This window comes from Myxocyprinus asiaticus, chromosome 11 (assembly GCF_019703515.2).
Source record: "Myxocyprinus asiaticus isolate MX2 ecotype Aquarium Trade chromosome 11, UBuf_Myxa_2, whole genome shotgun sequence".
Classification (NCBI taxonomy): domain Eukaryota; kingdom Metazoa; phylum Chordata; class Actinopteri; order Cypriniformes; family Catostomidae; genus Myxocyprinus; species Myxocyprinus asiaticus.
Window position 1 is genome coordinate 30,781,610 of NC_059354.1, and position 27,942 is coordinate 30,809,551.

A 27,942-nucleotide genomic window follows, 5' to 3' on the forward strand; every position below is an offset into this window, starting at 1 on the left:
GATCATGAAAACGATGATCGATAGTGATCACGCATGATGTGGCTTTTCACTTAATTCAAAATCCAGTGACAATTACCTGACAACTAAACACACAAACAGAGAAGGAGCTTATTTTTAATTTTGAAATTATGTTGTGGTTTTGAGGGGTACATTGTCAGAAACGTCTCATAGCAGCTAAACTGATACAACACTGCAATGCTATCGTTATGACAATCAAAAGAGAGTGTAATTAATTGTGTTTTGAACACCTGTCTCTGCAAAACGTTTGCTAAACACATTTTATTATAATTCATGTAAGAATTTTGACTCGTTAATGGCTATTATTTAATAAAAGTAAATGTTTGTCACTGACTGTGAAGTAACACGCACCTGCATCTTGACGAAATGGGAGTTGAAGATTTCTGCACGAGTTTCCAAGTTAGATGTCCAATATAAAGTGTCATTCTGTTGCACTTTCCCCAGTTGAAATGTGGAAATTCAGACTCTCCGAGTTGAATGGAACGCTTCATGAATGACAGCAACAATACAGAGCATAGCGGCTTTCCTCACAAGAGCGAACATTTGGGGACACACACACACACACACCAGGCGCATTTGGCAGTGGACTCAATGCGCTGAAGCAACACATATACAGCAAGCGTTTCAAACAGCTAGACCGTGCAGCTAAATGGAACACAATGCAGCGTCTTTAAACTGAACTTCAATTTAACACGCATATTAAAAACGCGATGGTTATGGCGTCTCCTGTTATTTGAAAATAGACTGTTCAGACAGTCACTGAAAAAACTGGTGCGTGCTTACTAAGATTACTACAGTAACTTCAAGGACGAACAGACAGACGTGCATTGGGCACATTCTTTCAGAGCTGGACAGCGAATCTTCACAGAATGATAAAATATGTATTATATTTTGAATCTTTTGTGCAACAGCCATAGATGTTTGTCAGACATGTTATTATATATACAGTTATGAACATGTAATCGCCGCTCGAGTACTCGACAAGTACTCGAGTAAGTATTCTGAGTACTCGAGTAGACAAAATGCCCAAAATGCCTATCCCTAATTCCCAGTGGGTCAGAAGTTTACATACACTTTGTTAGTATTTGGTAGAATTGCCTTTAAATTGTTTAACTTGGGTCAAACGTTTCTGGTAGCCTTCCACAAGCTTCTCACAATAAGTTGCTGGAATTTTGGCCCATTCCTTCAGACAGAACTGGTGTAACTGAGTCAAGTTTGTAGGCCTCCTTGCTCGCACATGCTTTTTCAGTTCTGCCCACAAATTTTCTATTGGATTGAGGTCAGGGCTTTGTAATGGCCACTCCAGTACCTTGCCTTTGTTGTCCTTAAGCCATTTTGCCACAACTTTGGAGGTATGCTTGGGGTCATTGTCCATTTGGAAGACCCATTTGAGACCGAGCTTTAAGTTCATGGCTGATGTCTTGAGATGTTGCTTCAATATATCTACATAATTTTCCTTCCACATGATGCCATCTATTTTGTGAAGTGCACCAGTCCCTCCTGCAGCAAAGCACCTCCACAAGATGATGCTGCCACCCCCATGCTTCATGGTTGGGATGGTGATCTTCAGATTGCAAGCCTCACCGTTTTTCTTCCAAACATAATGATGGACATTATGGCCAAACAATTACATTTTTGTTTCATCAGACCAGAGGACATTTCTCCAAAAAGTAAGATATTTGTCCCCATGTGCACTTGCAAACTGTAGTCTGGCTTTTTTTATGGCAGTTTTGGACCAGTGGCTTCTTCCTTGCTGAGCAGGGTTATGTCGATATAGGACTCATTTTACTGTGGATATAGATATTTGTCTGCCTGTTTCCTCCAGCATCTTCACAAGGTCCTTTGCTGTGTTTCTGGGATTGATTTGCACATTTCGCACCAAACTACGTTCATCTCTAGGAGACAGAATGCGTCTCCTTCCTGAGCGGTATGATGGCTGCGTGGTCCCATGGTGTTTATACTTGTGTACTATTGTTTGTACAGATGAACGTGGTATCTTCAGACATGTGGAGGTCTAAGAATTTTTCTTTCTGAGGTCTTGGCTGATTTCTTTTGATTTTCCCATGATGTCAAGCAAAGAGGCACTGAGTTTGAAGGTAGGCCTTAAAATACATCCACAGGTACACCTCCAATTGACTCCAATTATCAGAAGCTAAATTAGGCTTGACATAATTTTCTGGAATTTTGCAAGCTGCTTAAACACACAGTTAACTTTGTGTATGTAAATTTATGACCCACTGGAATTGTGGTAGTCTAGGCCTGTCATGATAATTACGTAATCGACTTATCATACGATATATGGACATGACCTCGATCATTTTTGCTGACCTCGATATTACCAATTGTTACATAAGAATGAATGTCACCAACATTGTAGCCAGTCACGCTGCATCTGTGCTCTTGTCTGCCCTTTTTTTTTTTTAAATTTATTTATTTTTTTTTTTTGGAGGTGGGGCTCTGACAGCTCCTCTACACACACACACACACACACACACACACACACACAGCGACAGGTGAAGATTACGTGTTACTCGATTCTAATAGGTGTTTTAATACAGGGCTCGACATTAACGCTTGTCTGGGACAAGTGGAAATTTTGAACGGGCAAGTTAAGGAGAATTTTACTTGCCTGACCGGACAAGTAGCCTGATTAAAATCTCAATAACGAATGTTAGCTAAATAGAGCGGGATATTGGGGATTGAGCACAATTTTAATCTTTCCTGCATGTTTCACTTTCAAAATGCGGGGAATTCCCTCTGTCGTGTCGCCCTCTCTCCCTCTTGCCTTCATTTGTTGTGCAGCTTTCAGCAGCTTGTGAGTGCGAGCAGTTGGGAAGTGCGTATGTACTGAACTTTAGATTTTATATATATAAACGGGTATAAACCTGTTAATTGGACATGCGAATTTTGTTATACCATGTCTCTATAAGCGAGCGACGTGATAAAACTATTGCTCCTGTTTATAATCAACAAAGCTGTCTTCATCGCAAGTGTGCAACGTTGGAGAAATCTAGTTTTGTCTCGTCACATCGTGGCGCTCCCTCATAAAACAGCAAGAAAGGCAGAAATTGCAAAAACGCTTTGTGTAATAAAACCATCTGTAGAGTGAAGAGAAACACTTAAAACAGACTTATGCACCGGTTACATCTCTCATCTTTCTAGAGCTCCATCTAATGTATGTAGCCGAGGTATTTTCTCTGCCACGTGAATCAATTTTAATAAGTATATAACAATATACATTATAATAATATTAACACTATAACATTAATAAATTATGCACAATGAAAACATTATCTATCTTTAATATCTGTTTTGAATATACAACATAACTGATTTAGCAGCAAGGTTCTCAGGATTTAATTGGTTAAAATTTTCAATGCATTTTGTCAATATTAAACAGCCGTTTTTAATGCAACTGATGAGAATTGACTTGTATCAATTGTAATGAAATAATTGAGAGATAATTTACCCCAAAATTAAAATTTGGTAACGCTTTACAAAAAGGTTCCATTTGTTAACGTTAGTTAACTACATCAGTTAACATGAACTAACAGTAAACACCACTTTTATATAATTTATTAATCTTGGTTAATGTTAATTCCAACATGCAGTATAATAATACATTTACATTAAAAAAAAAGTTGTATTTGTTAACATTAGTTCATGCACTATGAACAAAGAACAATTGTATTTTTTTAGTAACTAACAACTAAGATTGATAAATGCTGTAAAATATTGTTCATTTGTTAGTTCATGATAGGTAATGCATTATCTAATGTTAATGAACCGTATTGTAAAATTTTACCAAAAATTATGTCATCATTACTTGCCTTTATGTTGTTCCAAACCTGTCTGACTTTCTATCTCCCATGGAACTCAAAAGATGATGTTAGTGAGAATGTTAGTTTCAGTCTCGAACCACTTTTTAGTTTATGAAAAAAAAAAAAAAAAAAGATGCAGTGACAAACGTTCTGCCAAAAATCTAATTCTGTGTTCCTCAGAAGAGAGAAATTCATACAGGCTTGAGGGTTAGTAATGATTTACCATCATTCTGCACTGTTCTTAATCCCTATCAGGTTTAAGTGATGACGATGGAGGCTTTTCTTTTTTTCTTTCTTCCTTTCTTTTGATTTTGTCTCCGGACAAGTAACTTTTTGTGAATGACCAATTTACTTGTCCGAAGGACAAGCACATGACGATGCTTAATGTCGAGCCCTGTAATGGGGGTTTTCCCAATGACTGCATAATTCCAGCCAGAATGTTTGGAAGAATCAAAGCTGCATTCCACAACTCCGGTGTGGGAACATTTTAGCTTTAAGCTGAATGAGAGAGGAGAGTCCATTAATGTGAATGTGCCGGTATGCCAACTTTTAAAAAAAAGTTTTTTTAAAAAAAAACTTTTTTTTACTTTTTGACATTCCAATTCCAATGTCTGAATATTCTTAAGAATTAAAAGTTCATTGCTCTTTGAAAAGGTGTTCTTGCATTATTATGCTATTATATTATTATATCAAAGGCATAAAATGGTCTTAAAATGACAGTTATATCGTTTATCAAAATTATTTCTGGGACAATATATCGTCCAACAAAAGTAGTTATCGTGACGGGCCTAATATAGTCAATTTAAGTGAAATAATCTGTCTGTAAACAATTGTTGGAAAAATTGCTTGTCATGCACAAAGTAGTTGTCCTAAACGACTTGCCAGAACTATAGTTTGCTAATATGAAATATGTGGAGTGGTTAAAAAATTAGTAGGGCTGCCCCCGACCAAAAATGTTCCTAGTCAACTAGTAGGTGTTAATTTGAAACATTAGTCGACTAGTCGCACGTTTATGATATTTATTTAATTACTTATATATTCTGGGGGGCATCAGAAAATGGTTTGAGTTCCAGGGCTGAGAAAGAATGTTATAAATAACATTGCTAACACTGTTGTACATTACAGAGAAATACTAAACCGTAATAGTGAGCCTTTGAAATATAAATTTTGCAAGCGCACGCACGAAGCGAGCCGCAGCGACATCGGCAAAAGCGGGAATGATTATGAATGTGTCGGAAAAACCAGCAAGAGACTGTCTGAACATTTTGTTAATTTATAGAGAGAAATGCACATTAGGGTTGTGCAGACAGACAATGATCTCTGGGATCGAAGATGGTCAGAGTGATCGCCAATAGCTGATGCCTTTGACCATGTCAAGACGATAATTGGCTTGTTTTCCCATGTATTAAATTATTATTATTTATTAGGCTGTTATTATCAAATTAATATTACAAATAATTTGCCCCATGGCACACAGACACGCGCTTGAAGAAACACACTTTATTATATTATTAAGAACAGATGACAGAAAAGCCGTCTATGCGCATGTATGTTTGTACGGAGGCGTGCAGTCTCGTGGAACACGCATGTAAAAGGTTCTCTTTCTTTGTTGCTGTATTCTGAATTCTTTTTTTGTTACAACAACAGTATCGTCTCTTGAGTGCTGCAAATGACCTCAAACATCTCAACTCAGGAGGTGCTTTGAGTTCAGTTTGCTTTGTTTCCACAGAGCAGTTCATTGTGACAGAAACTCTGCACCCTATGCATCTGTGATTAAAACATAAAATAATACAAAAACACGTTCACCTCGAACCATGATTTATATTTCAGTGATTATCATCATCATTATAATTGTTTACATTTATAATTGTTTTTATGTCTTCATTTGTGTAAGTAATTTTCTGCCTGCATGTTTAGATGGAGACTTGCCTGATGGTAAATGGAAAGGTGCTGATATATATATATAATAGATAGATAGATAAAATATCCATCACTTCATTATTTTATTTGCTTTTTTGTTTGGAGTGCAATTTGAATTGAAAAATGTATTTGATTTAAGTTTTTCGTTTTTTAAATAAATTTAATTTTCAATGCAAAATCACCAAAGCAAGAATATTCGCCGATCCCTAAGCCCCGGGGTTGCCGATGTAATTGGATATTGCGGTGTGTGTGTGTGTGTGTACACACCACACACATAGTTGTGCTCAAAAGTTTGCATACCCTCGGAGAATTGGTAATGTATGTACCATTTTTAAAGAAAACATGAGTGAGCAGGCAAAACACATTTCTTTTATTTCTTATGGGATTCATATTCAACTGAAGGTTATAACAGAATGGCACAATCATGAAACAAAACATGGCAACAAAGAAATTAAATGACCCCAGTTCAAAAGTCTGCATACCCATAGTTCTTAATACTGTGTATTGCCCCCTTTAGCATCAGTGACAGCGTGCAGTCTTTTGTAATAGTTGTCTATGAGGCCCCAAATTCTTGCAGGTGGTATAGCTGCCCATTCGTCTTGGCAAAATGCCTCCAGGTCATGCAAAGTCTTTGGTCGTCTTGCATGAACCGCACGTTTGAGATCTCCCCAGAGTGGCTCAATGATATTAAGGTCAGGAGACTGTGATGGCCACTCCAGAACCTTCACCTTTTTCTGCTGTAACCACTGGAGGGTCAACTTGGCCTTGTGCTTAGGGTCATTGTCGTGCTGGAAAGTCCAAGAGCGTCCCATGCGCAGCTTTTGTGCAGAAGAATGCAAATTGTCTGCCAGTATTTTCTGATAACATGCTGCATTAATCTTGCCATCAATTTTCACAAGATTCCCCGTGCCTTTAGAGCTCACACACCCCCAAAACATCAGTGAGCCACCACCATGCTTCACAGTGGGGATGGTATTCTTTTCACTATAGGCCTTGTTGACCCCTCTCCAAACATAGTGCTTATGATTGTGACCATAAAGCTCTATTTTGGTCTCGTCACTCCAAATTACAGTGTGCCAGAAGCTATGAGGTGTGTCAAGGTGTTGTCGGGCATATTGTAACTGGGCTTTTTTGTGGCATTGGCGCAGTAAAGGCTTCTTTCTGGCAACTCGACCATGCAGCTCATTTTTGTTCAAGTATCATCGTATTGTGCTCCTTGAAACAGCCACACCATCTTTTTCCAGAGCAGCCTGTATTTCTCCTAAGGTTACCTGTGGGTTTTTCTTTGTATCCCGAATAATTCTTCTGGCAGTTGTGGCTGAAATCTTTCTTGGTCTACCTGACTGTGGCTTGGTATCAAGAGATCCCCGAATTTTCCACTTCTTAATAAGTGATTGAACAGTACTGACTGGCATTTTCAAGGTTTTGGATATCTTTTTATATCCTTTTCCATCTTTATAAAGTTCCATTACCATGTTATGCAGGCCTTTTGACAGTTCTTTTCCGCTCCCCATGGCTCAGTATCCAGCCTGCTCAGTGCATCCACGTGAGAGCTAACAAACTAACTGACTATTTATACACAGGCACTAATTGCAATTTAAAAAGCCCCAGGTGTGGGAAATGAACCTTTAATTGGCATTTAAACCTGTGTGTGTCACCTTGTGTGTCTGTAACAAGGCCAAACATTCAAGGGTATGTAAACTTTTGATCAGGGCCATTTGGGTGATTTCTGTTATCATTATGATTTAAAAAGGAACCAAACAACTATGTTATGATAAATGGCTTCATATGATCACTATCCTTAAAAACAAATAATTCTTTTTTCTTTTCTTTTTTTTTTTTTTTTTTGCATGATCAGTCATATTTTCAAAATCAGTGCCAAAATTTCACAATTTCTGCCAGGGTATGCAACCTTTTGAGCGTGTGTGTGTGTGTGAAGGAGGGAACAAATTTATTCACACACATGATGTATTTTCCCGGACAATGAAATACCTGTCCGGTAGAGAATGCACAGATGAAGTAGTTCTTTGCCAGAGAGATGTTGACAACTGTTGTAAAACCATCTTTCAAAAAGTTGAACAACACACATTTTAATTGCACTTATTTTTTTCCAGTTTCATTTGAATTTTTAGTTAAAATAAATTAAAAATAAAGTTCAAAGTTTGAAGGTGTTTTGCTTTATTGTGTAGGCTTAATCCTATCCCTGCTTAACGAAAAGTACCCCATAGTACCACCTGGTGTTCGATGTTTTCATGTGGAGTTTTTTTTTTTTTTTTTTGCGACCAAACGACCAATCAAAACTTTGTCGACCAAGACTCTTCTCATCGACTAATGTTTGGTTGACTATCAGGGGGCAGCCCTAAAAATTAGTTTTAATGACTTAAGTGTATGTAAACTTCTGACTTCAACTGTATATACTAATAATTTTATATACACTCACTAAGTACTTTATTAGGAACACCTGTACACCTACTTATTCATGCGATTTTATCTAATCAGCCAATCGTGTGGCAGCAGTGTGATGCATAAAATGCAGATATGGGCCAGGAGCTTCAGTCGATGTTCACATCAACTATCAGAATGGGAGCGAAATGTGATCTCAGTGATTTCAACCGTGGCATGATTGTTGGTGCGAGACGGGTTGGTTTGAGTGTTCCTACAACTGCTGATCTCCTGGGATTTTCACGCACAACAGTCTTGAGTTTACTCAGAATGGTGGCAAAAAAAAACATCCAGTGAGCGTAAGTTCTGTGGATGAAAACACCTTGATGAGAGAGGTCAACGGAGAATGACCAGACTGGTTTGAGCTGACAAAGGCTACAGTAACTACGATAACCCCTCTGTACAATTGTAGTGAGCAGAATTGCATCTCAGAATGCACAACACGTCGAACCTTGAGGTGGATGGGCTACAACAGCAGAAGAACACATCAGGTTGCACTTCTGTCAGCCAAGAACAGAAAGCTGAAGCATTTTGCGGAAAAATAAAGCAAATCACTAAAGCAATTGCGTGAAGGCACTGTTATTCCAGGATAAAATGTGATTATTTTTATTTTTTTTCTTATTACTGTTGTCGTGATGAAGCATATATCTCTGGTGAGCTTTTCAAACGATTGAAAGCGTACGTTTGATTGTCAGACCGCGCTTGTGCGCACATACTTTGACTGACCGCTGCTCTCATGTAACATCAGCTATGCTCCGATATTCCTTCATTTAATTTGTTACATTCTTTTGCAGTATATTTCTCTGTCTAACTGTACTGGGATTCAGCGATACAGAGGACTACCATAAATACTTTTGAAGATGGACACCTCACAATTGAAAGGCTCTAAGGCTATTGATAAATATATTTTTGATGAATTTGTAATGCGGACTGTGTGTTGAGTAGCGCTTGATGATGAAATAACGTGGGCCGCGTGTTGAGTAGTGCTGTAATAGTGCAAAGGCTTGCCTCAGGAATGATAATTAGGCCATGCTGATATTGATTAGTAACATTCCTGGAGTGTGTAGGTATGTAACATAATTAATATTCATGAACTGAACCTTACCCATAGTGGGCCCTCAAAGCACATTTTGGGTGGGATACTAGAGGTGCTTTATAGAATTATTCAATGGTTTTGAAGTGACTTTCATTGGTAGTATGTATTTGTCACAGCTAAAATAGATCTCTCCCATTACAATCAACAAAGCCATCTACATTGAAAGTGCCCATTGCCCAATGTAACATACCTTCAGTTGATGGATACCCCATTTGTATTTTTGGCGTGCTACACCGCTGTTCCTCCCATTCTCATTGCCCCATCTTTCACTTGGAAGTGTTGATGATGGATTTTTTTTTTTTTTTTTATATAATGTAGATGGACACCAGTGTTGGTGAGGAAGGTGTTGATGGTTTAGAGGTGGACAGCAGAATCATTGGCCTCATCTATACTGCACGGATGAACTCCAAGAAAGGGTACGCACACAAAATCCTGCATACTGAATTTAAGTTTGACTGATGTATTCTGTTGTCCAATATCTGTATTTAAAATTTTTTTTAAAAAAAAACATTTAATTGAAATTGCTAAATGTTGTCATCAGGCACTCAGGTGACAAATGGAAACAAGTAAGGTTTAGGAGCCCACCCTCATCTGCAGTTGTCCACACACCGGAGCATGCTGAAAGGGTACACGCTTTTTATTTACACGACCCATTTGCGATAACTTGGATCTGTAGTATATAGATCAGATCAGATTCATCTTTGTAATATTCTAAGCTTAAGGTTAGAGCTCATGTATGTGAGTTGTATGTTTGTTTGTGTAGAGGCCAGATGTTGTTAAAGTTTTGGATGAAGCTCTCGTGAAGGCAACTGTAAACCTGGATGAACTTGATAAACTTCACAAGGTAAAATGGGGAACAGAACAGAAAGCTTCCTACAAATGGTCATCACTAGTGATATGATATTAGCAGTTAGCAGCACTAGTGATATGCTTCTAGCAAGTATTCTAGAGTGCCCTTTTCACACTTTCTTGTTTGTGGGCGATCGGGAAGAACACAAATAACCAGTGCCACTACATTGTTCATATTTGCACAAGTTCTAAAAAAAGTAAGTCTGGATTTGTTTTTCCATGAATTTCTAAAAGATGCTGAGCTTTGTACGAGCTTGGTGGGTTCAGGCAATTAAACGCAAAGGAGAAATTTGTTATTAAACGAGAAAGAACTTCGCATTTTCAACATTAGGACTTACAGCAGTCGCTTACAGGTGGAATTGTAAAACGCTTTGAAACCTTAGCTGTACTGTCACTGTTTCAATGGAATGATTACACATCACAACCAGGGTTGACGGGGTTAGAAGTTGGATGCAAATTTTTGCAATTTATGGTGACAGATTTGTAGACTGTTCCTTTAATAAGTAAATCTACTGATTTAACACACAACCTGTCAACAAGAACTCATTTTTATCGACTTGCCTTCGTATTTGTGCAGATTACCCTTGGAAAAACAACTTGTAACTAGGGCTGGGCAATATGACAATATATATTGTGGCAACGGTATAAAGTGTCAGTCAGTACAGATTTTGCTATATCGTGTATCGCGATATGTAAATATCCATGTGCGCAGCGTGAGCGTATCTATCAGTGGGCACGCTTCACATGAGACTGAAGACAGGCTTGAGAGGGGAATGAATTGCGGCCAGTAAAAGCACCGGTTTGTGCAAATTTAATGCCAGATTCACTAAAGGAATTATGTAGGTCAGGTCAGCGCCGTTGAAAAGAGTTGTGACACTGTTGAACTTGCCGTCATGTGGTTCATGTAGCTCTCAATAGTTCCAAACAAATCCGCACTGTCAACCTGTTTGATTGGATTTAAGCGGGACAGACAGCATCAGCGACTATATTTGCAGCAATTTTCTGTAAATATTAATGCATAATGTGCATTGATTTACTACGTTTATAGTAGCATTTTTTTCTGGGGAGTGATGGAGAGACAGCATAAATCAGTTTTTCTGTTTAATTTTGGAGGGAAGGGGATTGCACAGATAACATAGAATACATTTACAGTATGCATGTATTAATATTTTTCTCGTGCTTCTATGGTCAAAATTACTCATTTACATTTATTCATTTGGCAGATGCTTTTATTCAAAGCGACTTACAAAAGAGGAAAACATTATAAACAAATCATCTTAAGGAGACAGTGGTACGAAAAGTCCTGTATTATAAAGTTTCACTAGCATCAGAATAGTATTATTCAAGACAGATAAAAGTGCAACAAGAATTTTTCTTTTTTTTTTTTTTTTAAGTGACTGGTTAAGTACTCATGAAAAAGATGTGTTTTTAGCCATTTTTTGAAGACAGAAACTGAGTCAGCTTCGCGGATGGAGTTGGGAAGGTCATTCCACCAACGTGGTACGGTGAAACAAAGTCTGGGAAAGTGTTTTGGTGCCTCTGTGTTGGTACAACAAGGCGCCGTTCCTTAGCCAGCCTCAGGCTTCTGGTGGGAATGTAGCTCTGCAGAAATGATTTTAGGTATGCTGGAGCAGACCCAGTGACTTCTGTATGTCATCATCAGAGCCTTGAATTTGATACATGCATCAACCAGCAGCCAGTGAACCTCACATCCTAATATTGTCTTATGTTAAGATATTCACATAAGCATGCACAACAAGTGAATATCAATGAATGCAAGCAACTTCTCAATTTAACCCAAGAAAAAGTTTGGTCAATAGTGCAAAATAAACAAGACAACCAATTGCATTCAACAAAACATTTTATTATATAGTATATCCAGGGAGAGGGTAGATAAGTTTTTCCTTGAATGGGCAGTCTTCATAGAAACTCATTCGACCTCCTACTGGGAGAGAAAGATGGCAGAAGCAAGCCAGGAAAGGCATAAAAGTGTTCAGAATAGCCATGGCATTCTTTTTTTTGGGGGGGGGTTTTTCCCCTTTTTCTCCCAATTTGGAATGCCCAATTCCCAATGCGCTCTAAGTCCTAGTGGTCGCATAGTGATTCGCCTCAGTCCGGGTGGCGGAGGACGAATCCCAGTTGCCTCCGCGTCTGAGACAGTCAACCCACGCATCTTATCACGTGGCTTGTTGAGTGCGTTGCCACAGAGACATGGCGCGTGTGGAGGCTTCACGCCATCCACCGCGGCAACCGCTCAATTCACCATGCGCCCCACCGAGAACAAACCACATTATAGCGACCACGAGGAGGTTACCCCATGTGACTCTACCCTCCCTAGCAACCGGGCCAATTTGGTTGCTTAGGAGACCTGGCTGGAGTCACTCAGCACGGCCTGGGATTCGAACTAGCGAACTCCAGGGGTGGTAGCCAGCGTATTTTACCACTGAGCTACCCAGGCCCCAGCCATAGCATTCTTCCTTTCATTGCAACAGTAGGAAGAAAAGGAGATCTGGTCACCTGGCCATGAGCACTCCATAAACTTCACTGAATGATGACTGCTCAAAACATCTCCAGACACACATTCAAGAACCACAGAGTCAAATACTTGTCCATACAATGATAGCAAAAACATTCAAACTCCATGCCACAAGTAATGCTACATTTACTTGAATTTTTGGGTGAGGGCATTCCACTGCCAGAAGCAGACAGTGGTTGAAGATGTATTCAGATCTTTTACTTAAGTACCAAAGTACTAATACCACACTTTGGAAAAAATAATCCACTACAAGTAAAAGTCCTGCATTCAAAATCTTACTTAAGTAAAAGTATGTAAGTATTATCAGCAAAATGTACTTAAAGTACCAAAAGTAAAAGTACTTACTCTGCAGAAAAATGTTCCCTGTCAGTGTTTTACTATTATATAGGTTTGTGGTTTAATATTACTGCTACATTAATGTGTGTTGCATTTTACTGCTGTAGATGTTTAAGGTTGAGCTAATTTTAACTACTTTATATACTGTTGGGTAGTTTAATCTACAGCAATGCATTATATTCTATCATCATATTCTGTCATATGTTTGTAACGTCGCTGTCCTATGCAAACCACGTATCTAAAAAAGTAAACTTTTCCTGATCTCAGAAAAACAGCCCTGTTTTCATCTTTGTGACTATGCATTTTCTAGCTAATCCAAGGGAAGTTTTAAATAGTTTATTCAGCTTAAAATGTAGGAGAATTTTCTCAACCCATAAAGGAACACTTAATCTTTCAGTTTATAACAGACATTAAAAATTACCACATTTGGAGATGCATGGTTTTCACTGGACAGGAAGGGTATGAAAAAATTGTAAACTGAAAAGTAACTATTAAAGCTGTCAGACAAATGTAGTGGAGTAATAAGTACAATATTTGCCTCTGAGATGTAGTAGAGTAAAAGTATAAAGATGCATTAAATGGAAATACTCAAGTAAATTACAAGTACCTAAAATTTACACTTAAGTACAGTACTTGCGTAAATGTACTTGGTTACATTCCACCACTGGAAACAGACAATGTCATAGGCCCCAGAGAAGACCGGGTCTTGAGTCGAGTCGAGCCTGTTGCTGCTGGAGAGAACTAGGAGTAGTAAAGAAAGATGAAACCATGTTAAGGTTAATACATTGAAGGACATACATTAAATACATATAGAAAGCCAATGTTTCCCAAAGATTTTGAGGTAGAGATTACAAAAGTGAGAGTACACGCCTACAGTTAGGTCCATACGGATTTGCACATTGGCATGATTTCTGTCCAGTACATTGAATCTGAAATTAAATAATGACTATGGACTTAAGTGCAAACTCTGTTTAAATTTGTGGGTATTTTCAGATGTATCAAGTGAACCAAGTAGTAATTATAGCCATTTGACAGACTGCCAATTTCAGAGGACCAAAAGGTATTGCACAAGTTCCTATAAACCTAAATAAAATGATCATATTTAGTACTTGGTTGCAGATTCTTTGAATTTGATGACCAAATAAAACCCTAATAATAAAGCTGAAAGTCTGCATTTTAAACTCCTAATCATTGTTTCATTTAAAATCCAATGTGCTAAAGGACAGAGCCAAAATAACCAAAAATTGTGTCATTTGTCCAAATACAGTGACCAGTCTGTATAAATTCCAAACCAGCCTTACACCTGTAGGCTAGCCCAACACCTAAACTTCTCCTTCCTACAATTACAAGGGTTCGGACATTGTGTACATGGGGTATGTTCACCATTAGGAATCGGGTTAATCCCTGGCAGCATTTCAGCAGTTCCCTCTACTTGTGACCACTGCTAGGCAACACCATGCGGATGTGCCTGGTGACTAACAATCTCCCTAATAAAAGTAACAACACAGAAAAATTAATTATCAGTGGTGCAAACTCATCGGGGGTTTGGAAGCACATTATGCTGCTGATCTTATCACCCGTCACTGATGCACTGTCTAACAAACGATGTGTGTAATGACTGAATTAACCAAGGAACAACCTTGCTAGAAACCAGCTAGCCATGTTATCTAGTTCAACTAGCTACCATTCATTGAAATTTGGTGTACTAATACGGTATGGTCTTGTACTAAGTGTTGCTAACTTTAACAACCAATCTAATCATCGAAGATAAACTTTGTTAACGAACACAATAACTGCAATTAATTTGAGGTAAATGTAGGCCAACTGACATCTGGCATCTCATGTTAGCTAACAGCAATTAGAATCTAACTAGCTATTATCTAACGATAAATATTAACTAGAGCTGGCTACATAAAATACCAGTATTGACTAGATTCATGAGAGGTCAGCTAATGCGTTAAAATATAAAAAAAAAAAAAATGCAGTCATTTCATCAACTTGCCAGCAAGTGTGCTTGAGAAACACTGAAATGAATGGGGTTCAGTGCTGGAACTATTCAGTGTTTGGAAATATCGGTTGCCCCATGACACGCGTCACTTCTGCATTCTCCAGTTACAACAGAAGTCTATAGCAGTGTCACAACTCTCTTTCAACGGTGCTGGGTCAGGCAATGGCACTCACACTTTGCAATTCTGATTTTGCGGGCCAGTTCTGAGCACGGATATATAGCGGATGTATAGCGGAGGATGCAACAGTCCACCATCATCTGACACACTCTGCTGTGCAGCGTCACTGTGATCCAGACACCTGGAATCGCCTCTTTAATATGCCGAGGTGCACTTAACTACACAATACGTCTTTACTTCTCCATCATTTGATTTAAGTAATTCTGATATAGTCAACAGAAAAGTCAAGAAAATAAAAAGGAGCTTGTTTAAAAAAAAAATAAAAGTAACCCCTTTTCTGCCCAATTCCCACAACTTACTAGGTCCTCGTGGTGGCGTGGTTACTCACCTCAATCCGGGTGGTGGAGGACAAGTCTCAGTTGCCTTCGCTTCTGAGACAGCCAAGCCACGAATCTTATCACGTGGCTCGCTGTGTATGACACCGCAGAGACTTGCAGCATGTGGAGGCTCATGTTACTCTCCGCGAACACCCTGACTCCATACTCGCTGAGCTACCCAGGCCCCAAAAGGAGCTTGTTTTTGAAACAGGTGTGACATCTGTGGTGTGGGTTTACAAAAGCAGACAAAAATGTAACCTGCAAACTGTGGCGCAAAAATGACTCAAATCGCAACATAAGCTTTTGCTCATATCACCCATCCCACCCCTACATTTTTTGTTGTAAATGAACAAAATTTCATTAATGATTGAGTACACCAAAAATTCTTCTTCCAAACTGTTTTTGCCTTAAACCAAATCACTATTGTAAGCCTATAAGTATAATAGTAACCCTAGCTGTCGGGATGGATTTCCCGGGAAATTGCATGCTTCTGTCGTTCATCCGTGCATGTTTGTCACGTCTGTAAATAAAGAAAAGAAGGTCCGGTGTTTGTATGGTGCGGTGGAAGGTGTGGTATTAGATTGAAGCTGAAAGCTTGTAGTCACAACAAATGAGCAACGTTGACCATGGATTGTTCAAAAAGGAATCCTCTGGGGATTCATCCATTGTAAATTTAAAGAAACCTAGAACCGAGAAGAGTCTGCAAGCAAAAAGGAAAAACGCCAGAGCCCATATTAAAACATGAATCAGCATTGGCTTGGCTTTTCGGAGGTTGGGACAACTCTCAGATCTGAAAGGATTTAAAACTGCTCAGAGATGGCTTTTCTTGCTGGACAGGTAAAATATTTTATTGGACTGATAATTAGCCTGGTAGCTTTCTTATATTAGGGCAGCAGTTCGTTCGATAGCATTAGCCACTCTAACGGGGCATTTTATTATTTGTTGTTGTACTGCAGTGCTTGATTTTATTTTCAAGGAAGAACAGTGGAAAAATTAAACTTGAGTCAGCAAACTAGCTACATCTTTATCTAATTAGCCAACCAGCGACCACTTCTGCGGTGCATTGTCTAGCTTCACAAAATGATTATGTTGGTAACAATGCCAGTCTCTAAACCAGTTAATAGCTTGGTCTGTTTGTCTAGAATAGCCTGCTAGCTAAGTTATAATTGTTTCCTCTGTTTGACCTTAACTGGTATTAGTAATCAAAATGTCAGTGTTTCCTAACTTTTGTAACATTATTTATTTTAAAACAGTTGTTTTCAATAAGTCAAAACGACAGCAGAAGATATGCTATTTACCTGTTCAAAACATATTTTTATGGCAAATTTTGATGTCATTAGTGACATTTGCTCTGATAAGATGATCACATGTAACCATGAGTACACAGTGTGCTGAAGAGCAGAACCGAAGCCCAATTCACATAATTATCTCTGCAAGTAACTTGCAGTTTTATGCTTCAACCGCTAGAGGGCCAAAAGTTACATAGTGTAGCTTTAACTGTTGATGAAGTAACTTGGACATTACGGTCAACATCTCCAAATGTAAATGACGGAAAAACTTAAGAACTGTGAAAACACACACCTCGGCACCGGCCATAGTTGTGTTTACCCAACAATGACGACTTCTGCTTCGTGAATGCGGAAGTGTGAAAAGGGTCCCTAAACAAACGGGCAAAGGGCAGATGTTGTGCGGCTCTCTTCTGAAGCCTGCAGGCACAGGGTCCTTGTAGGCCTAATATTAAGTTTCATTTAAACCACTTCAGCTGTATAGGTGATGCTGCTGATTTGTGTAGATGTTTTTGTACTTTTATGCAGACTCTAGTGAAAGGTATTCAAGATCAATTAAGGAAAGAGATAACTCGAATTATCGGAGAAATTGATGAAGCCTTTGAAAAAGCAAAGAGCATTCTGCTGAAAAGGTATGTGGATGAGAATGAGGCACAAAAGTCAAGATGTGTTATTTGGGATATGACATTAGAAATTTAATCCATTGTGTTTTGCCTTATTTTTATTTAGTTTGATTGTTTATATATATATTATATATATATATATATATATATATACACAGGTGCATCTCAATAAATTAGAATGTCGTGGAAAATTTATTTCAGTAATTCAACTCAAATTGTGAAACTCGTGTATTAAATAAATTCAATGCACACAGACTGAAGTAGTTTAAGTCTTTGGTTCTTTTAATTGTGATGATTTTGGCTCACATTTAACAAAAACCCACCAATTCACTATCTCAAAAAATTAGAATATGGTGACATGCCAATCAGCTAATCAACTCAAAACACCTGCAAAGGTTTCCTGAGCCTTCAAAATGGTCTCTCAGTTTGGTTCACTAGGCTACACAATCATGGGGAAGACTGCTGATCTGACAGTTGTCCAGAAGACAATCATTGACACCCTTCACAAGGAGGGTAAGCCACAAACATTCATTGCCAAAGAAGCTGGCTGTTCACAGAGTGCTGTATCCAAGCATGTTAACAGAAAGTTGAGTGGAAGGAAAAAGTGTGGAAGAAAAAGATGCACAACCAACCGAGAGAACCGCAGCCTTATGAGGATTGTCAAGCAAAATCGATTCAAGAATTTGGGTGAACTTCACAAGGAATGGACTGAGGCTGGGGTCAAGGCATCAAGAGCCACCACACACAGACATGTCAAGGAATTTGGCTACAGTTGTCGTATTCCTCTTGTTAAGCCACTCCTGAACCACAGACAATGTCAGAGGCGTCTTACCTGGGCTAAGGAGAAGAAGAACTGGACTGTTGCCCAGTGGTCCAAAGTCCTCTTTTCAGATGAGAGCAAGTTTTGTATTTCATTTGGAAACCAAGGTCCTAGAGTCTGGAGGAAGGGTGGAGAAGCTCATAGCCCAAGTTGCTTGAAGTCCAGTGTTACGTTTCCACAGTCTGTGATGATTTGGGGTGCAATGTCATCTGCTGGTGTTGGTCCATTGTGTTTTTTGAAAACCAAAGCCACTGCACCCGTTTACCAAGAAATTTTGGAGCACTTCATGCTTCCTTCTGCTGACCAGCTTTTTAAAGATGCTGATTTCATTTTCCAGCAGGATTTGGCACCTGCCCATACTGCCAAAAGCACAAAGTTGGTTAAATGACCATGGTGTTGGTGTGCTTGACTGGCCAGCAAACTCACCAGACCTGAACCCCATAGAGAATCTATGGGGTATTGTCAAGAGGAAAATGAGAAACAAGAGACCAAGAAATGCAGATGAGCTGAAGGCCACTGTCAAAGAAATCTGGGCTTCCATACCACCTCAGCAGTGCCACAAACTGATCACCTCCATGCCACGCCGAATTGAGGCAGTAATTAAAGCAAAAGGAGCCCCTACCAAGTATTGAGTACATATACAGTAAATGAACATACTTTCCAGAAGGCCAACAATTCACTAAATATGTTTTTTTTTTTTTTATTGGTCTTATGATGTATTCTAATTTGTTGAGAGAGTGAATTGGTGGGTTTTTGTTAAATGTGAGTCAAAATCATCACAATTAAAAGAACCAAAGTCTTAAAATACTTCAGTCTGTGTGCATTGAATTGATTTAATACACGAGTTTCACAATTTGAGTTGAATTACTGAAATAAATGAACTTTTCCACGACATTCTAATTTATTGAGATGCACCTGTGTGTGTGTGTGTGTGTGTGTGTGTGTGTGTGTGTATGTGTGTGTATGTATGTATGTATGTATATATATATATATATATATATATATATATATATATATATATATATATATATATATTTATTTTTTCTGCACTGAGTATGATTAATTACATTTTTATGTCGAGAGAATGCTGCTCTAGGATCTTGGATGTGACACGTGTATGTGTGTTGATCAGGGCTTCCATATCTAATTTTTTTTTTTCTGCTAAAACCCTTTGATCTATTTACATCAGCCCTCTACAATGCGACTAAATCATTTGTATATGTTTGTAGGAAATAGCACTTAAATTGTATGTCTACTTTGAAGGGTCATGGATAATCTTAAAACCTGCAGGAATAATGTGAGTTTCTCTTAATTGTAAATTTTGTGTAATTGTAATGTTGTTCAGGCGGAGTATGTTGTTATCAAAATTGAATGCTGTGGAGTGTCTCTTTTTGGATGGCCGAAAGGAGTGTAAGAGAATAGAAGAGAGGGTAAAAGCACTGCGCACAGCCATTCAGAAAGCTCGACATGTCCGACAGGTTCCTTCTCTAGAGACTTACTGCAACCTTGATGAGGTAATGCTGCACTGGACATCATCTGCTCTGTTTTCCTTATTGTGAGAGATCAAAACCTGCTCTACATTATTTCCTGTTGAATGCAGATTTGTTTTGTCTTCAAAAGTCTCTCTTTGTGGATTTGTCTCTTTATACTGCTTAAATATGGTATAGTATGGCTTGTTTTTAATTAATTTGTTATTCATTTTGGAGATTTTGGAGACATTACACATTCCAGTGGATGTTGAGTCATACGACATGAGCGCTCTGTCTTTGCGTTCAGGACTCAGGTAGAACACCATCAATTTCTCTCTCTTTCTGTCTCTTCCCCCCCCCCCCAAATATCTGTAGAAACCCACACGATTTTCTTCTGTGTAGCACAAAAGGATATATTTAGCAGAATATCCATGCTGTTCTTTTCCATGTAGCATAGCTCCAGATGAATTTAAATATAGCACACAGGATAAATTGGGGTTCAGGCTGCAAGTGCAGTGGTTGCAAATGCAACAGTAATTTTAAAATCGAGCTGCCATTGGGATAGAAGAAAACCCTTTATTTCCCTCAATGCAGTTAATATTAATTACATTAATTATGTCAGTTCTACCTGAACTAGTTGTCAACACCATGCAGTTGCGTTGCGCTTTAAGAATGCAACAAGGAACAACAGCATGCTAGCTGATCATCTAACAATGGCAAAGTGTAAAATTTTATATATAATATTTTTATTAAAAAATTTATTAAATTTTTGGGGGGGATTTGGAATGCCCAGTTCTCAGTGCTCTCTAAGTCCTTGTGGTGGCATAGTGACTCGCCTCAATCCAGGTGGCAGAGGACGAATCTCAGTTGCCTCCACGTCTGAGACCGTCAATCTGCACATCTTATCACATGGCTTGTTAAGCGTTACCGTGGAGATGTAGCGCGTGTGGAAGCCCACACTATTGTCCGCGGCATCCCTGCACAACTCGCCACGCACCCCACCGAGAGAGAGAACCACACATTATAGCGACCAAGAGGAGGTTACCCCATGTGACTCTACCCTCCCGAGCAACCGGGCCAATTTGGTTGCTTAGGAGACCTGGCTGGAGTCACTCAGCATGCCCTGGATTCGAACTTACGACTCCAGGGGTGGTAGTTAGCATCAATACTCACTGAGCTACCCAGGCCCCCGTGTAAAATGATATTTATATATCCTCATGTGAATGAACAACTGCAATAGATCATCAAAATTCATAGACTTGAGAATGGACGACAGTTCTTCTGAACAACAATATAAATAGAGAAATTCTATGATTTGGCAACTAAAGCTGTTTTATTTTAGGAGCCAGTTGCTCCCCAGACATGTTTTGAGTCTAGAGTATTGTGTATGAACTACTTTAATCTTTTTTGTGTTATTATAACTTTATAGTAAATACTGTTAACTTTTGGTGTTTGGAAGAGCAGATAAGACATTCTGCTAAATATATTCAAGACATATGAGTTTGGAATGATGACATTCCCTTTTTTTATTTATTTATTTATTTTTTTTTTGTGAACTGCTCCCCTAAGTGTCTCGACACACACATTTTAACATTGTGCTGGACTTGCTTCATCTGACCGTCTTGTTTGTTTTTTGTGTTTGTTAATCTCTCCTTTTTTTTTTTTTTTTTGGAATATAGCTGCTGTCTTCAGGAGGACCGTCTTACTGAAAGTATAAATAACTGCCTTAAAATAGCCAATGACGATGATGACGTGTGAGTATCCACTGAATGCATGTTAAAACCTCTGAATGTGTAAAAATCAGTGTTACTGAGTGATCTGATTTGTATCATTTTACATGACAATTTGACTAAGTATATCTTGTTATAACAGTATCTTGGAAGAAGTCACTGTGGAGGATTTCCAAAACCTAGTGAAGAGTGGACAGTCTGAGAACGGTGTGGAGGTCTGGGTCGGCTCCAGTCAGCTTGCTCCAGGAAATGCAGACCCCATTCCCAAAAAGAAAAGCACACACAGCCCTAATTCCATGGAAGAAATCATAGAAGATACTGGTGCTTTTACAAAAATAGTCGAAAATGGTGTGTTTGTAAGGCGGGATAATTTTTTTTATACAATCTTCACTTGAATGATATGATGGAAATTCTGAAATACCCAGATTTTTCATTGGATGCATGAACAGTTCTGTCCGCCTGAATGGTGATAATTTTTTAGCAGTTGTACGTTTTACATCAGGGGTTTTCAAAGTCTTAAACAGAAAGCGCATTGCATTCTGAGATGTTATTCTTCTCACCACAATTGTACAGAGTGGTTATCTCAGTTACCGTACACTTTGTCAGTTCGAACCAGTCTAGCCATTCTCCGTTGACCTCTCTCATCAACAAGGCATTTCCATCTACAGAACTGCTGCTCACTGGATGTTTTTAGTTTTTGGCACCATTCGGAGTAAATTCTAGAGACTGTTGTGCTTGAAAATCCCAGGAGAATCAGCAGTTACAGAAATACATCTGGCACCAACAATCATGCCACTCTCCAAATCGCCGATATCACATTTTTCCCCATTCTTCTTATTTATTTATATTTCTCCCAATTTGGAATGCCCAATTCCCACTACATGGTAGGTCCTCGTGGTGGTGCGGTTACCTCAATCCGGGTGGCTGAGGACAAGCCTCCCTTTTCTGAGACCGTCAGTCCTCTCATCGTATCACGTGGTTCATTGTGCATGGCACCGCAAAGGCTCATCTGCATGTGGAGGCTCATACTACTCTCCACGATCCACGCACAACTTACCACGCGCCCCACTGAGAGCGAGAACCACTAATCACGACCATGAGGAGATTACCCCATTTGACTCTACCATCCCTAGCAAACAGGTCATTTTGGTTGCTTAGAGAGACCTGGCTGGTGTCACTCAGCACATCCTGGATTCGAACTCACGACTCCAGGGGTGGTTGTCGGTGTCAATACTCGCTGAGCTACCCAGACCCCCTATTTCCCCATTCTGATGGTTGATGTGAACATTAACAGAAGCTCCTGACCCATATCCCTGATTTTATGCATGGCACTGCTGCAACACGATTGGCTGATTAGATAATCGTATGGATGATTGTTGGTGCCAGACAGGCTTGTTTGAGTATTTCTGTAACTGCTGATCTCCTGACATTTTCACACACAGTCTCTAGAATTTACTCAGAATGGTGCAAAAAACTAAAAAAATCCAGTGAGTGGCAGTTCTACGGACGGAAATGCCTTGTTGATGAGGTCAACAGAGAATGGCCAGACTAGTTCAAACTGACAAAGTCTACAGTAACTCAGATAACCGCTCTGTACAATTGTGGTGAGAAGAATATAATCTCAGAATGCTATTCTGAGATGCAGGTTGTCGCTGATTTGGCGGCCCGAGGGGGACCTATACAATATTAGGCAAGTGGTTTTAATGTTGTGGCTGATCGTTGTGTATGTAGACCTATACAGTAGCCATAAAAATATTATTAAAGCCTCTGCTAAATGAAAAATAAAAATCTATCTTCCACTACAAACAGCAGTACATTCTGCCCACTTATTTGAAGTTTTTTTTCAGGTGTTGTTCCCTAGTGTAATATAAAAATTTCATATTTCAGGTGTTGGAGCAATTAACCAGTGATGATAATAACCTTAAATTCAGTCTAACAGACTCATTCGACGGTGCTTCATACACACGTGTGCATGATTAACGGCTATAAATATTTATCTATTAATAATATGAAACCGAATTTAGCCTTTTTATTTTATTTTTTTTTTTAAATACATGTTTGTCCTTTATGACAGTTGGATTACTTGACTGTTTTTTTTTTTTTTTTTTAGCCTATGTGATAAACTTGCATTGCATAAACCAATCTCATCTCTATTTGAAACTGCACTTGTCACAAACACATGACCCATTAACCCAATATCATGTTGAAATACAAATTTAACCATCTATTATGCTGCAGTTCCTTAAAAAATAACCAGCCAAAATGGGAGTTGATTCCTCAAACTCTGGTATTGTTTCTCCCTCAATATACCACGTCTACACAGGCAGAAAATGTGTACAAATGAACAGAGGTAGAGCTATATGGCGTTATAATCGATTCACGATTGCACAGGACACCTTTTGAGTACGCACGCACTCTGAGCAAGAGCAGGGAGATTGGAGCTTGCGCAATGTCTCGGCATTTAACAGTATTATAACGCTATAGAGCTATGGTCTATTAAGCAGGACTATAGTCTGTTAAGCTATTCATTTTCAAAATGATTTATTTATCTTTTGATTTTACATGGTGAATTTGTCATTCACCGTACCTGCCTTCTGTGTGTGTGTGTGTGTGTGTGTGTGTGTGTGTGTGTGTGTGTGTACGTGAGGGAGAAAGAGAGATTTAAATATTCCCAACTGAATAGAAGTCAATTCAGAATAACGTGAAGCTTGTGGATCAGATTCAGTTGGGAAAATAAGTGCAAGACCTTTGTGTTTGTTTGTGTTGCTGTGTGCAAGCAGTTTGTTTTATACATGGGTTGTCCATGTTTTTTTTTTTTTGTTTTTTTAGCATGCAGTTCCCCAGTCCCTGAACCCAGGCACAAAGAAAGGCACAGGGTACAGAGGAGACATCACAAGCTGCATACTGACAAGCCCTCAACTACACAGCCTAAATGTATGTGCTTCTTAACAATCAACCAAACTTGATGAGCCATTAAGACAATTTCTTAATCTGAATTGTGTATGTTTGTAGTGGTGCACTACGTTTTGGTGAGCCACATTGTAAACCCTGGACATTTCTACATACGATATATGACGGAACACAAGTCGGGGCATAAATTGACTAAAAAGATCGGCACATTATGCGCAGGAGAGAGTAGCCACTTCACATTCAGTGATGAAATCAAGATAGGTAAGTGCAAATAGGGCTGTTTGGTTTGTTGTCTTAAAGCCCTGACGAGGTTTTAAGACTAGGGTTTTTTTTTAGCACGGTTAACATGATATCATATAAAAATATATTGGTTAACATAGTAAAAATTCTTAGACAATGCTTTCTACAGACGATTACAAATGATCATACATCAAGTCAGATCCAAACGGAACTAATACAGATTGAGTGTTTAATAACGGAATGCTTTTAGTATGTTATTGTAAAGTGCTGGAGGTTCTTGTGATCTGATTGTGTGTATGTTTGTGGGCAGGCTCTCTGCTCTTTGTCTGGTGGAAGGAGGATGTCTGGTGTAGGGTAACAGTGACTGAACTCTTCCAGAAAGAGTGTTTCCAGAGTGTGACTAAATGCCCTGCTTCAGAAGTCACCCGTCTTTGTGTGTACTTCCAGGACTATGGCTTTACTAAGGGACTCACAATCCCAAGGTGAGAGTTGAACTGTAAGTTTGCTTAGAAATGAGTTTGTCATTCTTAAAAAGAGCACTTCATCCTTTATTTGCACCAGCTTTATTTGAGTAGCTAGTTAATATCTACAACGATGCGTTGTAATATGGTTGTTACGCTGCAAGTTACGTTGTTGTATGGAAAACGCACCCCTGGTTGACTTCTGTGATGTGGCTCAGTGATGTTCGGAGCTCAACTGAAAGGCACACAAACGTGCCGTTGATGGCATTTATATACTTGCTTAAAATTCCCTTATTTGGGCATTAAAATGTGAGAATTTTTTTAGAATTTGAAGTGCACAATCACAATCAGACAATTATTTAATAATCGCAACAGGCCTTATAAAAACAAGTTTTTATATAAATAGACAACATTTTCACTGCCCCCCACATAGCATACATTTTATGTTTAGCTCCCTTTTATTTGCCACAAAAATTTATGCTTTTTTTTTTTTTGATACTTTTTTTTTTTGCTAGTTGCTAGGTTCCATGGCATGTATTCAAGATTACAATTACAGCTGTCGCAATAGTATAATCAAGAAAAGTTTCAATTAGAGAATTCCATTAAGTATACTCCCATTTCGCCAAACATTTTCTATTTACAGAAATGTTTTTGGCCTGTTGTGTGCTTGAATGCAGAGGCAAATCTGATGTTTAAATTAGTCTAAAGGCATATCAGTAATGCTCACTATCTAAATGATACTGTGTACAGTTTATTCAAAATGTGAATAATAGGGAAGGGACGATATATTTCTTCGATGTATTTAATTTGGATGTCTCGCAAACCAAAACAATTACAAACCACATCGAGGCTAAACTCGATATTTTTAAATTTAAAACATTGTGTTCTGTCCATGTGATCATAAATTAAATGATCCATCAAACATCATAAGCTCTCAATTGCTTGATTTGGCCCCTACTGCACACTTTTTTCGACACTATTTACAGAGTTCACACAAGGTCCTTGAAGTGCTGAAAATGCCTAAATTTAGCTTTAAAAATATAAGTACTGGAACACCTGAAAAATTGCCTTGTTTTGTTGAAAAGTGCTTGTTTAAAATGGACCATTTCTTCTATGTAATATGTGTCCATCAAAGACGAGATCCAGCACTCCACTTTAATAATGTCTATTAATATCTTTTCTGTTCTTTACAGTCAGATAAAAAATTTAAAAGAAATATTTATTTTAATAACATGGCACGGATACACTAAAAAACCGAGACTTCTCTCTCGTTAATGAAGTCTGTGAGATGCTCGTTAAACTCTTAGTGACAGTATCATTATAGCGCTTGTTATACAAATGAACGTAAACTTAATATTTTTACATATAAACATTGATAGCTCATATCGTTATATACAATTTCAAGAAATAATATTAATTGATAGAATGTAGAATTTTTATATTTTTAAAAAGTTAAAATATGATTATAATAAAGACAAACAAAAAATTAAACATTTTCACATACTTTTTTGGGACAGGTTCTGTTCAGTTCTATTGCTGTTGCTGCACCTAATCAGCCTAAATGTAGTCCACTATTTTTGAAGTCTTATTTGTTGTGATCTTTTCTTATAGTGAAAGGTATAATAAGAAACTCTATTATTTAAACTGAGCATTTAAATTGTGTATTTAAGACCTTAATGTTGATTAGAAATAATATGCATTTTGCGCAAGCATTTAAAAAAAATAAAAAATTCTGTCGTTTAAATGTTATATCAAATTGAGATATCGAATTGTGAACCTCATATCGAACCGAATCATGAGATAATCATTAGTGCCCAACCGATATATCGGTCGGCCGATATTATACTTTCACCGATATATCGGTAATACTGATGTTTATTTAGCTTTTTATTTTTATTCTTTATTTTAATGGTCAGCATTTGACTGATACTAAACAATACTGATGTTTATTTAGCTATTTGTTTTATTTGTATTTATTCTTTATTTAAATGGTCAGCAATTGACATACTAAACATACAGTACTGATGTTTATTAAGCTATTTATTGTATTTTTATTTATTCTTTATTTTCTCAGTATTCATTTCTAGAATTTGCTCCAATGAATAATAATGTCAAATATTCTTTATTAAAAATATTTAAGAAAGCAGCCTTCTGAGTACCTTTGCATAGTCATAGCGGTGCAAAATCAGTGAAAAATCCACATAGAAAAGGTCTGTTTTCTTTCCAGCTCAAATTCAATATATCGGACACCATATCGGTAATCGGTGAATTTTCCTTCTCTAAAATCGGTATTGGTCTAAAAATCCCATATCGGTTGAGCTCTAATAATCATATCGTCCCATCCCTAGTGAAGAATACTTTGTTTTACTTGCAATTAAAATAAAGCAATTCAGGAACATAGTTCTCAAGTTGTTTTGATGCATGCAACTGCCCCACACAAAATAAGTATTTTAATGTCAGTTCTATTTAGGGATGTGCAAGACTAGTTGACTAAACTGTTCTGATGCCACTAGCCTACACTGGAATTACTAGTTAGTCAGTATTTTTCCCCATTAAACTGTTCAACATTTTTACACTTATGTTTGGATTTATATTTTTGCAAAGGCTGCACATAAGTAACTGTCATGTTAATGTTACACATTTTAAATGTAATTAATAATACAAATATTATTTAAAAGAGGATATCTGAAGCAGATGTTTATGAAGTTTCATTTTACATCAATCTTGGCGTGCTCATTCCCTCACTCGTGGTGCACAAAGAAAAATGTCCTCTTGCAAGACCAGCAAAGTAGCTATGGAAATCACTTCGGTGGTGAAAGATTAGAAGATTTTCAAAACGTTGTCTAACAAGTCGCTATGGATGTTTTCACATTTGAGTCTTC

General features: G+C 38.1%; 1 protein-coding gene across 1 annotated transcript in view; it reads left to right on the plus strand.

The window, feature by feature from the left end:
- The window catches only part of rnf17 (ring finger protein 17), an 85,330-nt gene that overhangs the window by 4,662 nt on the left and 52,726 nt on the right, over positions 1-27,942 (plus strand). Inside the window, 12 exon segments of the mRNA XM_051709858.1 lie at positions 9,616-9,713; positions 9,839-9,923; positions 10,061-10,141; positions 17,336-17,439; positions 19,596-19,764; positions 19,957-20,033; positions 21,399-21,473; positions 21,592-21,787; positions 23,075-23,094; positions 24,286-24,383; positions 24,462-24,620; positions 24,910-25,081. Of these exon segments, the coding sequence (XP_051565818.1) occupies positions 9,616-9,713; positions 9,839-9,923; positions 10,061-10,141; positions 17,336-17,439; positions 19,596-19,764; positions 19,957-20,033; positions 21,399-21,473; positions 21,592-21,787; positions 23,075-23,094; positions 24,286-24,383; positions 24,462-24,620; positions 24,910-25,081 (1,334 nt within the window).